The 12,815-nt window shown below is 45.6% G+C and overlaps 1 protein-coding gene across 3 annotated transcripts in view; it reads right to left on the bottom strand.

Moving 5' to 3' along the window:
• Positions 1-12,815, bottom strand: part of WBP1L (WW domain binding protein 1 like) — a 67,162-nt gene that overhangs the window by 36,333 nt on the left and 18,014 nt on the right. Inside the window, exon 1 of one of the 3 annotated variants that reach the window (XM_072739877.1) lies at positions 4,701-4,934. The exons of 1 other annotated variant lie outside the window; for it this stretch is intronic. In XM_072739877.1, coding sequence (XP_072595978.1) covers positions 4,701-4,778 — 78 coding nt within the window. In that variant the 5' untranslated portion in view covers positions 4,779-4,934. Of the gene's footprint in view, positions 1-4,296; positions 4,552-4,700; positions 4,935-12,815 lie in introns of those variants that run through there. One more of the 3 variants, XM_025992979.2, reaches the window with a different exon arrangement.

The raw sequence follows: 12,815 nt of genomic DNA, 5'->3' as shown, positions 1-12,815 counted from the left end.
TGTTGCAATCCTATTCTCTGAAAGTCAGTAATCCACCTGTTAGGTTTACATGAGGGATTCTCTCTGAACCAGAAAACTCATTTTCTGATCTCACCAGTTAAGAATGGGATAACTCAACTGTAGGGCCTATCTAAACTCTGGTGCACAGTTCCATTCCCACAAAGTTCGGCGGGTGACTCTTTTCTGAAGTTTAGCTCCTCCAAGCACAAAAAGACTGCTCTTTAGTCAACACTAGCTTCTAGCAAGCTGTCTTAACTGTCCCTTGCATTGAAGAACTAATACGACCTACAGCTTAATTGCCCTTTACAGACATTGAATTCATGTCACACTCATTATCGGACCAAAGGGCCCTAATGCCTTCCTCTTTCTCTGTGTCATAAAGGATGCCAGCAGTCGGTGAGCCAAAGTCCTTGTCTTGCCTCAGGCATACCTCATACTAAGACTCAAGAGATGACAGTTTCCCTTCTCATCTACAGGCGAAAATAAAAACAACACTCTCAACCTGGTCTGTCTGGAATGCTCTTTCCCCAGATCATATGTCTGGTAAACTCCTACTCATCCCTAAAGACTAGATCGGATATCACCTTCTCAAGGAAGCCTTTCATACACACCACTCTCCATCCCACATCCCCTGCTTGCCCACCCTCTACTGTCCTACTTCCTGGGCATTCCTGTTACAGCCTCAGCAGTTATCAGTTATCCTGCAATGATTTCCTTGCTACTAAACCTAGTGGGGCAGGGGGCGCTCTCATATTTCCAAAAACTAGCTCGGTCAGAACCACCTGGGGAATTCACACAAATGCATGTTCCTGGGGCTTGGCCCTAGACCTACAAAATCTACCTCGTAATTAGCCCCACTCTCAGGTGATTTTTATGCATTTTGAGAACCAGTGCATTGGAGTATGAGCTCCTATGGGAACTCATGAGCTCCTATGGAAGTTAAGGGTTGTGCTTTATCTTTGCATCCTTTGTGTCAGGTCCACATTCATTAAGTGTTCAAATCTCCCTGAAGGGACATGATTCAGTAGATGCTGCATTCATGACAGTCTTCCACAGAGTAAATGCAAATGGGCCCAAAGAGACAAACAATGTCTTAGCTGGAACCCAGGCCACCTAGAAACAACCTTCAGAAAATATGCCCCAGGGCAGCCCCGGTGGTGCAGCAGTTTAGCGCCGCCTGCAGCCCAGGGCGTGATCCTGGAGACCCTGGATCGAGTCCCATGTCAGGCTCTCTGCGTGGAGCCTGCTTCCCCCTCTGCCAGTGTCTCTGCCTCTCTCTCTCTCTGCACCTCTATGAATAAATAAATAAAAATCTTTAAAAAAAAAAATGCCCCAACTAAAACAATGCCATAACCCTGCTCTTCTCACACAGACATTGGGCAGAGCAGTCTAGGTAGTGAGAGAAATTCCAGGCTCTGGAATCAAAAGACCAGGGTTTAAAAAGAAACAACATGGGTGCCTGGGTGGCTCAGTCGGTTGAGCATCTGACTCCTGATTTCAGCTCAGCTTATGATCTCAGGGTCATGGGATCGAGCCCCACATTGGGCTTGGTGCTCAGCTCGGAGTGTGCTGGAGATTATCACCCTCTCCCTCTGCCTCTGCCCCTCCTCTGGTTGTGTTCTCTCTCTCTCTCTCTCTCTCTCTCTGATAAATACATAAAATCTTACAAAGAAAAAAAAAAAAAAGCTTCTATTACCATTTTCCTAGCTAGCTGAACAACTTTGGGCCAACGGCTTACCTCTTATAAGCCTCAGCATGCACTTCTGCAGAAATAGAATCACACTATGACGTAAGACAGGGTTGTTATGTGGATTAAGAGAGAAAAGAAATGTACGAAAGTTCATATGTATTATGTATGATAAAGACCAACAGAATATATATTTTTGTCATTTTTAAAAGACAGAATTATTAACAAGTAATCTTTAGAAAGCTAGCTTTTCTATAGCTCCAGTAAAGAATAGTTATACTGTCAGACACAGAAATGCTAGAAATACACAAAATTACATAACCAAAAACAGTCAAAGTTCTCATAGGCAAGGTTTGAATCACAGAAGGGCAGAAAGGGTCTCCAAGAGGTCTTCTAGTTCTTCCTTCTACCAGGGATCTGTTTAGAAACAAATCTTAAAGGGTGCCTGGGTGGCTCAGATGGTTAAGCATCCAAATCTTGGTTTCAGCTCAGGATATGATCTCAGGGTCCTGAGATCGAGGCCTGCCTAGGGCTCTGCACTCAATCTGGAATCTGCATAAGATTCTCCCTCTGCCCCTCCATGCACCCACCCTCCACCCCTGAGTGAACACATGTTCTCTCTCAAATAAATAAAGCTTTTTAAAAAGAAAGAAAGAAACAAACAAACAAACAAACAAGAGCTTAAGATTCACCTGCTCTTGATCCTCTGAGATGCTCCCCAGGACCACCAACTCAGCCCTTCACTTGATCTACTACATCCTCTCACTCAGCTGAGGGGCCCTCCTCTTCTTGACTGGTCAATATACAATGTGACTAGCATACTCGTATAGTAAGCGACAGCCTCCCAACACCCAGAGAGCTCATGCTGATAGGCCTTTCCACTCCACCCTCCACCTCTAGTCCTTGGGCTTCTAGTTCTCCATACCTGTGGGCTCTCGCATCCCTTAGGGATGAGTACATAGAAATAATGGTTACATTTTCACTAAATGCCCACTCTCAGCCAGCCAAGGTACCTCATGTTTTAAATACATTCTTTTGTGAAAACCTCTCAGTAAGTCTTCCAGTAGGTTTTATTATTTTCATTTCAAAGATGAGGTTCAGAGCAGTTAAGGGCCTGCCCAAGACCCTGGAGTGGCAGGCGGGAGGACAGGATATGGACACAGGCCTTTCTGGCTCCCAAGCCCTGCTCCTCCCACCCTACCACAAAGTTTCCACCTCTTGCCTCCTGACATCTGACATGCATGCATGGGATGTACCATTTCCAATGCTGTACAAAATCCTCACCAGGGGGACAGTTGAGTGGCTCAGTAGTTGAGGGCCTGCCTTTGGCTCAGGTCGTGATCCCAGAGCCTGCTTCTCCCTCTGCCTATGTCTCTGCCTCTCTCTGTGTGTGTCTCTCATGAATAAATAAATAAAATCTTAGAAAAAAAAATCCTCACCAGGTCTCCCTTTGCCCATAGGTTAAAAGGACATCCTTTCTCAGGGACAGAGGAGGTGCTCAAATGTCCACCAACCCCCTGGCCTATCAGCTGCCCCAAAGAACACTGAAAATTAACAAGAGAACCGATGGTATGTATGGAGTGAGCTTTTCATAGACATTTTTAAAGAATTTTGGGCAACCCAAGGGAGATTTGCTCACCTAGCACTTTTCTAACAGTGAGACTAAACCAGCAGTCCCTAGAGGCAACTCGCTAAGACTTCTGCTTTCATCTCATCTATGGCTTTTCATCACCCAGGAACAGGCAGCAGAGGGTGTGTGTCTGTCCCTACCCCCTCTTACAGCCACTGGTTACAGTCACACATTCCGATACAGACATGCCTCTTAGACCAAAGGGGGTGGGGTGGGGTGGCCAACTCTCAGAAGCCCTGGAACAAATAGTTGGCAACAGCTGTGTTCTCAGCAGACAGCAGTTGGTCTCTTGCTACTGTTTTCTCATTCCACACCAGGTTACGGGCTATAATTTAGTGCCTCTACTTCAAACAGCAGTTTGCATAGCAATCAAGACTCTACCACAGGGGTCTGTTGGCTCTGAAAAATCTGCCAGGAACACCGAAATGTGGCCAATCCCATCCCCATCCCTCTGAGATAGCCAGGTTGTCCCTGAGCCACACAGCCCTGACCACATGCCCACAAGGAGAAAGCCTCCGGGTGCCCTTTCCTCTAGTTGATCCCCCTACCCCCCACGTAGAATCTCTTTAGAACGAGAGGGAAATGTTAAGAAATCTCTGCTAACTAACCAAATCAAAATGTAGAAGGAAGAAAAGCAGTTTGGATCAAGAATCTAGTCTGCCTCTCATTCTCCCCAGTCTCTCCCCTCAGCTGTTCCCTCTCTAAGGCTTTGGAAACAGCTTTATGGTTTCTAATGGAAAAACAGAATGGACAGCCCCAGAGACCTCAGGGATGTATGGGGTTAAGAACACGGTGGCTCTGGAAGGAAGGAACAACTAGCACACAAGAAGACTGGAAATTTCTGCACGGGAGCTGGCCTGCTCTAGCTGCGAGAGACATTTTCTCAAAGGTTCCCTCCACCCAAAGCTGTAATACAACAAACAAGCTCCCACCCTTCTTCCCTGCCCAAACCCGATCGACGGATAACCAGTTCAATTACCTGTCTAAGACCCAAAAGGAAAGGCATCCTGCAAGAGCATCGTCCACACTAACGTTTGGAACAAAGGGCTTTTAAAAGTTAAGGTCTTGGAATGAGCATTTCCCCAGGTGGGCCTGCGAGCTCGGCGGTCCCAGCTAAACGGCCTTCCTTAGCAAAGAAGAGAAAGTAAACAGAGTCCTGGGACCAGGCAGGCGCTCTCCCTCCTGCTGTCCTCGCTACTCCCCCCGCCTGGCTCCGACCCACCCCCACCTTCTCGTGACATATCTCAGACGCAGCAAAGCCCAAGCTGTCTGCCAAGGGGGAAATGACATCAGTTCAGGCACAGCAGAAACAACTCCAGACAGCTGCTGTGGAATACTGAGGAGGATGTGCTGCAAACCCATGACGGCCAGCCCCGGACCCACCTCGCGCTGGAGCCTGAGACAGGAGGGCTGCCGCTCTACTCGCTCTACTCGGGTCCCCTTGGCTCTGAGCTGGTGCATAGAAATCAAATCTCTCAAGCTGAAATGGGCTACATTTCTCTGAATAAGGACTGGCCTCTGGAGCCCCCAGGCTATTGTTTCTCCTCCTTGGGAAGGAAAGTTAAGCCCAGTGATAGTCAGTTTCACCGACACTTTTCCTCCGGGGCTCCCACTGAGTCAGTGCTCAATAAATAACAGTTGTGTTAAGCCCGGTTGTCCCAACTTTCTCTAGAGATTGAGGCAATTACCAGGGAGGGTTTGGGAGGCACCTTTCCCCCAGCTAAGGTAGGACATGCAACTTCGGACACTGACCTCTGGAGCCCTCGCTTCTACAGGAGAGTTTATATTTCATAAACAAATTGCGCATGTACAGGTGCCAACATGTTTCCTCACTTGTCTTACAAAAGGTACAACAAGTCCTACGGCAGCCTCCAAGTTGCCAGTAAAGCAGATCATCTATATTTAAACCAACTCTTGGGACACCTGGGTGGCTCAGCGGTTGGGTGGCCTGCCTTCAGCCCGGGGCATGATCCTGCGGTCCCGGGGTCGAGTCCCACATCCGGCTCCCTGCATGGAGCCTGCTTCTCCCTCTGCCTGTGTCTCTGCCTCTCTCTCTCTCTCTCTGTCTTTCATGAATAAATAAATAAAATATTTTAAAAAAATAAAATATAAATAAACAGACAAACCAACTCTTGCTTCTGAAAAGTTCACCTTCGTAGGTCTGTCGTGCTTTCTTCTCAAAGCTCAGGTTAGGGAGAAAAGCGTAAAGCACGCTTTACACAAGAAAAAAAGGCCCTGGGGCTGGCCTGCTCTCACCTGGCCACCCCCTTCCCTAACCAGCAGGTCACAGCCGCTCTCCTTGGCCCTGAATCCTCTACCACAACACTAACAAAGAACAAAAGGTTCATGTTCGGATTTGTCCTTGCAAAAATGACTCCTCTCAGAGAACTTTATAAATCCAAAGTTACTTTCTAGTAACTTCTGGGGCTGCGGATTGATTATATTTTCCATCACCCAAAGCAAGTATGTCTCATCTTTCTTTTTATTTTCTGCAACAGTTTTCTTCCAGTGATATTCATCGAAGGCCTCCACGGGAGTGGCACTGTGCCGGGCATGACCCAGGTAAAATCAGAAATGGCTCTTGCAAATTAGTATCTCTCACCCCCACCTAGGACAATAAATTAGCAGCACACAACACTTATTGCATGGTGAGTAGCCAATAGTACTTTTCAGTCGTTAGTGAATCCAGCCAGACACACAATGTGCTTGCTGCAGGTCTCCCACTGATGGTCAAGGTCACACTGACTTTCCTGACTGAGGAAATGAATGAGCCAAGCCAGCTGAGCCATTTCCTCGAGGTTCATGCAAAGAACAAATCCCAGCCTCATTGCTACCAGAAGAGAGAAGAGGAGTGATGGGTAGAGGGCAGTAGCTTTTGCTGCTGCAGGTGTTTCGGGGCTAGGGGGCCATTCTTCAGCAAGTATGTATTCTCAGAGCCCATCCCATGCCTTTTTACCACTCACACACACAGGCCAAATTAGCAAATGGGAGGACAGGAGACAGGCAGGTCTGGGTGACCACCAGAAGACACATGCAGCACTATGATTTTTGTCAGCGAAAGTGGAGAAAAGGGCACCCGCAGCCCTTCCAGGGCAACTCTGGTCTGAAATTACCTAATAAGACGCAGCAGCACCTGCAATTCTCTGGAAAGAGTGCCACGGCTAAGTGTACTTTTTCATTCATTGCAGTGTGCCAGACACTGTTCCAGGTGCTGATGACACTGCCATGGGCAAAATGCTCAAGGACCTTTGCTCTGATGGGCTATGGAAACATTCCACATTTCTAAATAATGCTCATCAACAGTGATCTCTGAATAAGTGGAATTGCAGCAAAATTACTAGAAATCCAAAAATAATTTTGTAAAAGTTCAATCTAAATTATCAAAATTGCATCATAGGCTTCCCAATTTTCCCCTAATGAATCATCATCCTTTTATGGATGTAACTCAAAAGCAGTGTTTCTAATCAGCAGCTGTCTACTTTTATCTTCTTACAAAATTATAAAATCCTGTGTACAAGGCAGCATTAAACTCCATGCATTACACCAAGCACAATATCCCATACTCTAACAAAATGCTGATAATAGCTTCTTTCTCACTAATCTTGTCCCTGCCCCACCCGCCAGTCCCTTGCTGACTAACCCTCATTGGGCACTGAGATATGGGGGAGGTAAGAAAGAGACAACTGGCAAATGTGGGCAGCCCTAGGAAGGCAAGTTCACTTTTTGCCATGTGACCACAACGCAATGACAAAGTAGTCAGCTTTGGGATTTCAGAGGCAAAGATGATCATTAGCAATTTCTAGTAGTATGGGTAAAAAAAAAAAAAAAAAAAAAGAGTCCTTTTATGTGAGCGACCCAGGCTCATACATGATAGACTAAAGTCAAATCCTTCAACGATTTTAGTCATCTGCCTGACAATGCAGAATTTAATTCAATGCTGAATTCACCAACTTAAAAAAGGGGGGGGGGGGGCGTCTTACTACACCAGAATTAAGCAGGATTATGTTATCAAAATGTTGCAGTTTAACAGCTGCTTGTGGCCCCAGGTAATGTCTGAGCCACCCTTCCACTGACCTAGCCCTTTCCTCCCCAGTTTATTTTATTTTTTTAAGATTTTATTGATTTATTCATGAGAGACACACACAGAGAGAGAGAGAGAGAGAGAGAGAGAGAGAGAGAGGCAGAGACACAGGCGGAGGGAGAAGCAGGCTCCACGCAGGGAGCCTGACGCAGGACTCAATCCTGGGACTCCAGGATCACACCCTTGGCCAAAGGCGGCACTAAACCGCTGAGCCACCCAGGCTGCCCACTTCCTCCCCAGTTTAGAGAACCCCCAAAGATAGGAAGAATTGCTGAAATCTTTTGGATTCTGAATAACGTTTTAAGAAGACACCCTACAAAGTGTATACGTTCACAGTTAATAGAATTCATCCTTCCACTGTGTTGATATAAGAATCTTTCAGCAGTATTTTTCTAGGCACCCTATCCATTTATAATCTTTAAATTCTGGGATGGAGGTGGCGAGTTATTTTTTCAGTACTGACAATGAGCCATACTCTGGGCTAAGAACTCCCATGTAACCCACCTCAAACACCACAACAAACTCATGATGTAGGTAGTACCCCCCTGTTCAGTTACAGAAACTGAAGCATATGGACACCTTGCCCCGGGTCACATAGCTAGCAGTAGGAGAGCAAGGAAATGAATAAAGCCTCTAGCTCCAAAGACTCTTTCCTTGACAGTAATACAGGTGTCATAATATCAAACCAAAAGTTACCAGTGAGGCAAACACCAGAACTGAGGGTTAGCTGAACATTGAGCAGCTATGCACATGCCTAGTCAGTGCCCCAGAACCCTGTTTTAGAAGACTGCCACTTACACTGGCTCTGATAGTTGTATTCTAGAGCACAGAGGATAGGCCCTGAGGCCGCAGGACACGCATTCTGACCCACTTTAGAACCCAAGTTCTTTTTTTTTTAAGATTTTATTTATTTATTCATAAGATACATGGAGAGAGAGAGAGGGAGAGAGAGAGAGAGGCAGAGACACAGGCAGAGGGAGAAGCAGGCTCCATGCAGGGAGCCTGACGTGGGACTCGATCCTGGGTCTCCAGGATCACGCCCTGGGCTGAGGATGGCGCTAAACCGCTGAGCCACCCGGGCTGCCCTAGAACCCAGTTCTATGAGGTAAATTGGGAAATTCCTAAAGTTCTCTTTTGTTCTCAGCACACAACTGGCCTCTGTGCAATGAGCCAGCTGGTATAGAAGATCTTCTACGCCTTAGATCTCAGGTAGCTGGTGAAATGTTCCCACACTGTGTCATGGCAAGGTGAGACTGGAAGGAGACTAGGGCTAAAGGCTGGGGGTTTTTTATTTCACAATCAAGGAATGTGAAGAAACAGTTTTCTCAGAATAGGACAACAACTGCCAGGCTTCTAGGATGGGAGATAATCTCTAGACCCAAACCATTTTTACTTCCAGGAGCTTTAGAGCAGAGGCTGCTAGGCAGACAGAACATCTAAGATGAGAGATCTTTCTTATCTTTCTCAGATGGGGCACAGGCATATCAAAATGCCTTCCAGTTTGGACTCAAAAACAACCAAAAAAAAAAACCCAAACCAAACCAAACCAAACAACAACGACAGACACCCAGAAGTACAGATGAACTCCAAACCCCAAACTGAAGTGAGTGCCACAAAAGTAAAACCGAGGCATCCTCATATCCTGAATGTAAGGCTGGGCATCAATAAAAGGATCCTGAAGTAATTATTTTGGGGAATGCCATGGGAAAGATTCCAAACCCAAAACAAAAATTTGCAGAACTCTGCCAAGTAGAAATGCTAAAGACTGCTTAGTTGCCAGAAACCAAGAATATTAGCTTATCTGTGTCCTGGGGCTGGACAAAGGCAAACATGTAGCAAGCCTGCTGAGACAAGAAAACACACCTTTCCTGGTTTCTGAATAGGACAAGGAGTTCTACAAGTCACACAGGGCTTGCAGGGGTGTCTGGTAGAGTGTCTATGGATATAGCGGCGCCTGGCTGACGCAGTCGGTAGACCATGGAACTCTTGATCTCGGGGTCATGTATTCGAGCCCCCGTGTTGGCTATAGGGATTACTTAAAAACAAAAACCAAAAATCTAAAAAAAACCTATGGCTGCTTTCCTACTATTGAGTCTTCCAGGAAAGATGGCTAGGCAAACAGCCCTTAACTGTGGTATGCAATCACTTGCTAAACATCAAACAATATGTTTAGAGAGGAGTACTCTAACATATGTTGATATCTCAGCCCTTACAAGTGAAAAAGGGGAGCTTCAGTGAAGTTAGGTAACTTGTTCAAGGACACACACCTAGTAGGCAGGGGAGCCAGGGCTTCAATCAGGCCTGTGTGACTCTAAAATGGCTTGCACATGCATGGAGATGGTATTCTGATATTGTAAATGTCACTCTCCCCTCATCTGTGACCCAGAAAGTAACAGTCACATCCAGCCCATTCTGGCTGTAGCATCAGGATGAGGAGGATGCACTATTGGATGAACTAGTCTTGCCCTGGAGGATTTATTTATTTCATTGCCCAGTGAAGGAGAAAAGACAGCATGTACAGAAACAAACAGAGGCATCCTATAATAAACATAGGGGAGCAGTAGAGACAGTAACTGCAAGAAGAGCTCGAAGAAGGGAGGTCAGTCAGGGACAGAATGGCCAAAGAAAGCTGCATCAAGACAGGTACTAGGGACACCTGAGTGGCTCAGTGACTGAGCGTCTGCTTTGGCTCAGGTCATGATCCTGGGGTCCTGGGATCAAGTCCTCCATCAGTCTCCCTGCGGGGAGCCTGCTTCTCCCTCTCCTGTGTCTCTGCCTATCTCTGTGTGTCTCTCATGAATAAATAAATAAAATCTTTAAAAAACAAACAAAAAAACCCACAGAAAACAAAAGACAGATACTAAAATAACACGTAGGCTAGGGGCAGGAAGATGAGCATGGCAGGCAGACCCAAGTATAGCCCAAAGCATAGAAACAAGGAAACATGGGGCATCTAAGAAAGACACAAGATTGGGCACAGATGAGTTGGAGGGAGAAGGCAGAAAGAAGCCCCATGCACCAAAGACCTCTGACTGGCACATTTGTTCTTTATGATGACTGCAGTAGCATCATGAATAGCAAGGACAGGATTTTCTAGTTTACTTAATATCTTAGGCTCTCTTTTTGTTTGTTTACATCTTGGAGTTGCTCCTGCTCCACTCTGGGGAGGGTGGGGGAGGTGGAGGGAAGATACCATTTTCAAAGATCTTTTAAATAAAGAGAGAGAGAAATAAAAGTAGCAGAAGGTGATGATGAAATCTTAAGAAAATTCCTCTATGTAAGTCAAGTTCTGACCCAGCTGTCTTGTCTGAGAAAAAGAGAAGGAAAAAACAAAACAAAACAAAACACAAAATAGCAGAAGCTGAGACCAGTTTAATGACAACTCCCTGAGGTTCCTGGCTTTTCCACCCCCTAACAAGAAAATCCTTCTGGGTTGACAATCAATCACTCTGCAAATATTTATTACCTTCCGGGGACAGATCTTTCCTGTGCCTGCTCCCTCTAGAGAGCACAGGGGTCTCTGAAACTCAGCGTTGACCGTGAACTGTCCCTGAGTTAATGGGCTGCCACTGATATGCAACTCTAGCTTTATCAAGTACAACAGCAGCCTTGTTTGTTTTTGTACCGAAATGCCAGGTTCATTTTTTTTTCCTGCCCTGAAAACAGTTGAACCCCCACCAACCAGCAAGTAGCCAAGAATTACATGATAATCAGGAAGCTCTGGCTCATGGCTCAGGGCACTCTCCATGTCTCCTCCCAAGCTACTCTCTAAACTGAAGATTGGACTAAGAACAAAAAGAGGGACATGCCACTTGATGGGATGAGCACTGGGTGTTATACTACATGTTGGCAAACTGAATTTAAATTTAAAAAATGTTAAAAAAAAAAAAAAAGAGGAACCTGGGTGGCTTAGTGGTTGAGCATCTACCTTTGGCTCAGGTCGTGATCCAGGGGTCCTGGGATCGAGTCCCTGCTCTGGGCTCCCCTCAGGGATCCTGCTTTTCCCTCTGCCTATATCTCTGTCTCTCTCTGTGTGTCTCTCATGAATAAATAAAATCTTTTAAAAATAATTAATTAATTAATTAATGTTTTTAAAAGGAGGGACATGGGTCACACCCAGTATCTGACACACACTGCGATGCAACCTGCAAAAAGCCTTAACTCCGTTAGGAAAATTAGTCTTCAAGGTCTCTGCTAAATCTGATTTCACTTTTCCCTTTATCTCAGCTTGGAACAAGACAAGGAGAGACGTGACTCACTTCAGGTGGAAACACGCGTATAGTGGTGGTAGGCCCACCGGAAGGGCTAACAGCAAAGTCATTTTATTAAAGGCACCTGAACTCTTGAGTTGCTGGAAGCAGCTCCAGGCCCTATGGATGCAAGGTCAGAAGAGTAACTATTCACACTGCCCAGAAACCATCCTGGTTGTGCTTTTATAGGGAAATCCACCCACTCTTTTAGGGGTCATAAACTCAGCAAAATGATTTCTTCTCAGGCCTGTCTCCTCCTCTAAAGTAGAAGCAACATAAAATCAAGATGTCTAGAGACGCCTAGTTGAGTGTCTGCCTTTGGCTTGGGGCGTGATCCGACGCCTAGTTGAGTGTCTGCCTTTGGCTTGGGGCGTGATCCCAGGATCTGGGATCAAGTCCTGCATCCGGCTCCCTGTGGGGAGCCTGCTTCTCTCTCTCTCCGTGTCTCTCATGAATAAATAGATAAAATCTTAAAAAAAAAAAAAAAAAGCAAGATGTCTAACTACCACTTCTGTGTCCCTCATCTTACCAACCAATGCCTTGCACAAAGTAAACCCTCAAAAAAAGATTGGTACATGGATAAAGAGATAGATGAATAAAGAGAAGACTGTAAAAAGGAAGTTACTACAGCTGAATTCCCAGAAGACAGTGCAAGTGACATGTTCATGGCCACAGAAACCCGATAAACAGCTAAGAGGTCAGAAGAGCACATGGATATAACTAGGAAACCCTGTGTGTCTCCATTATCTGTATATCTGTAATTTCTCTACAGAGGAATTTAAAGCATTTAAACCATCTCAAAAGCAAAATTCCCTTAGAATGGGATGTGACCTAACCCCTATTCATTTTTCGATTATGGGGACTGGGATGAAGCTGCTCTTGGTTTTGCTGCCGATCACCAGCTAACTTCATTAAGCAACACCTAGAAGTTGCCTTTTTTTTTTTTTTTTTTTTTTTTTGTATAAAGGATCGTGAAACTTAATGAGGTCTAGCTGGAAATACAGCTCCTGGCACTATATCTTCCCTCATTTCCTGGATCTTATGTAAATCAAATATTACCTCCTCCCTCCTTGGGCTATTCGATAACCAATCTACTCCAGGTCTTGAGAGTTCATGGTCAAAAGCACCAGAAGGAAACATTACGACAAAGTTATCCCTCCCATAAGT

This window comes from Vulpes vulpes, chromosome 15 (assembly GCF_048418805.1).
Source record: "Vulpes vulpes isolate BD-2025 chromosome 15, VulVul3, whole genome shotgun sequence".
NCBI classification, from domain to species: domain Eukaryota; kingdom Metazoa; phylum Chordata; class Mammalia; order Carnivora; family Canidae; genus Vulpes; species Vulpes vulpes.
This window is presented reverse-complemented; position numbering and strand designations above follow the sequence as displayed.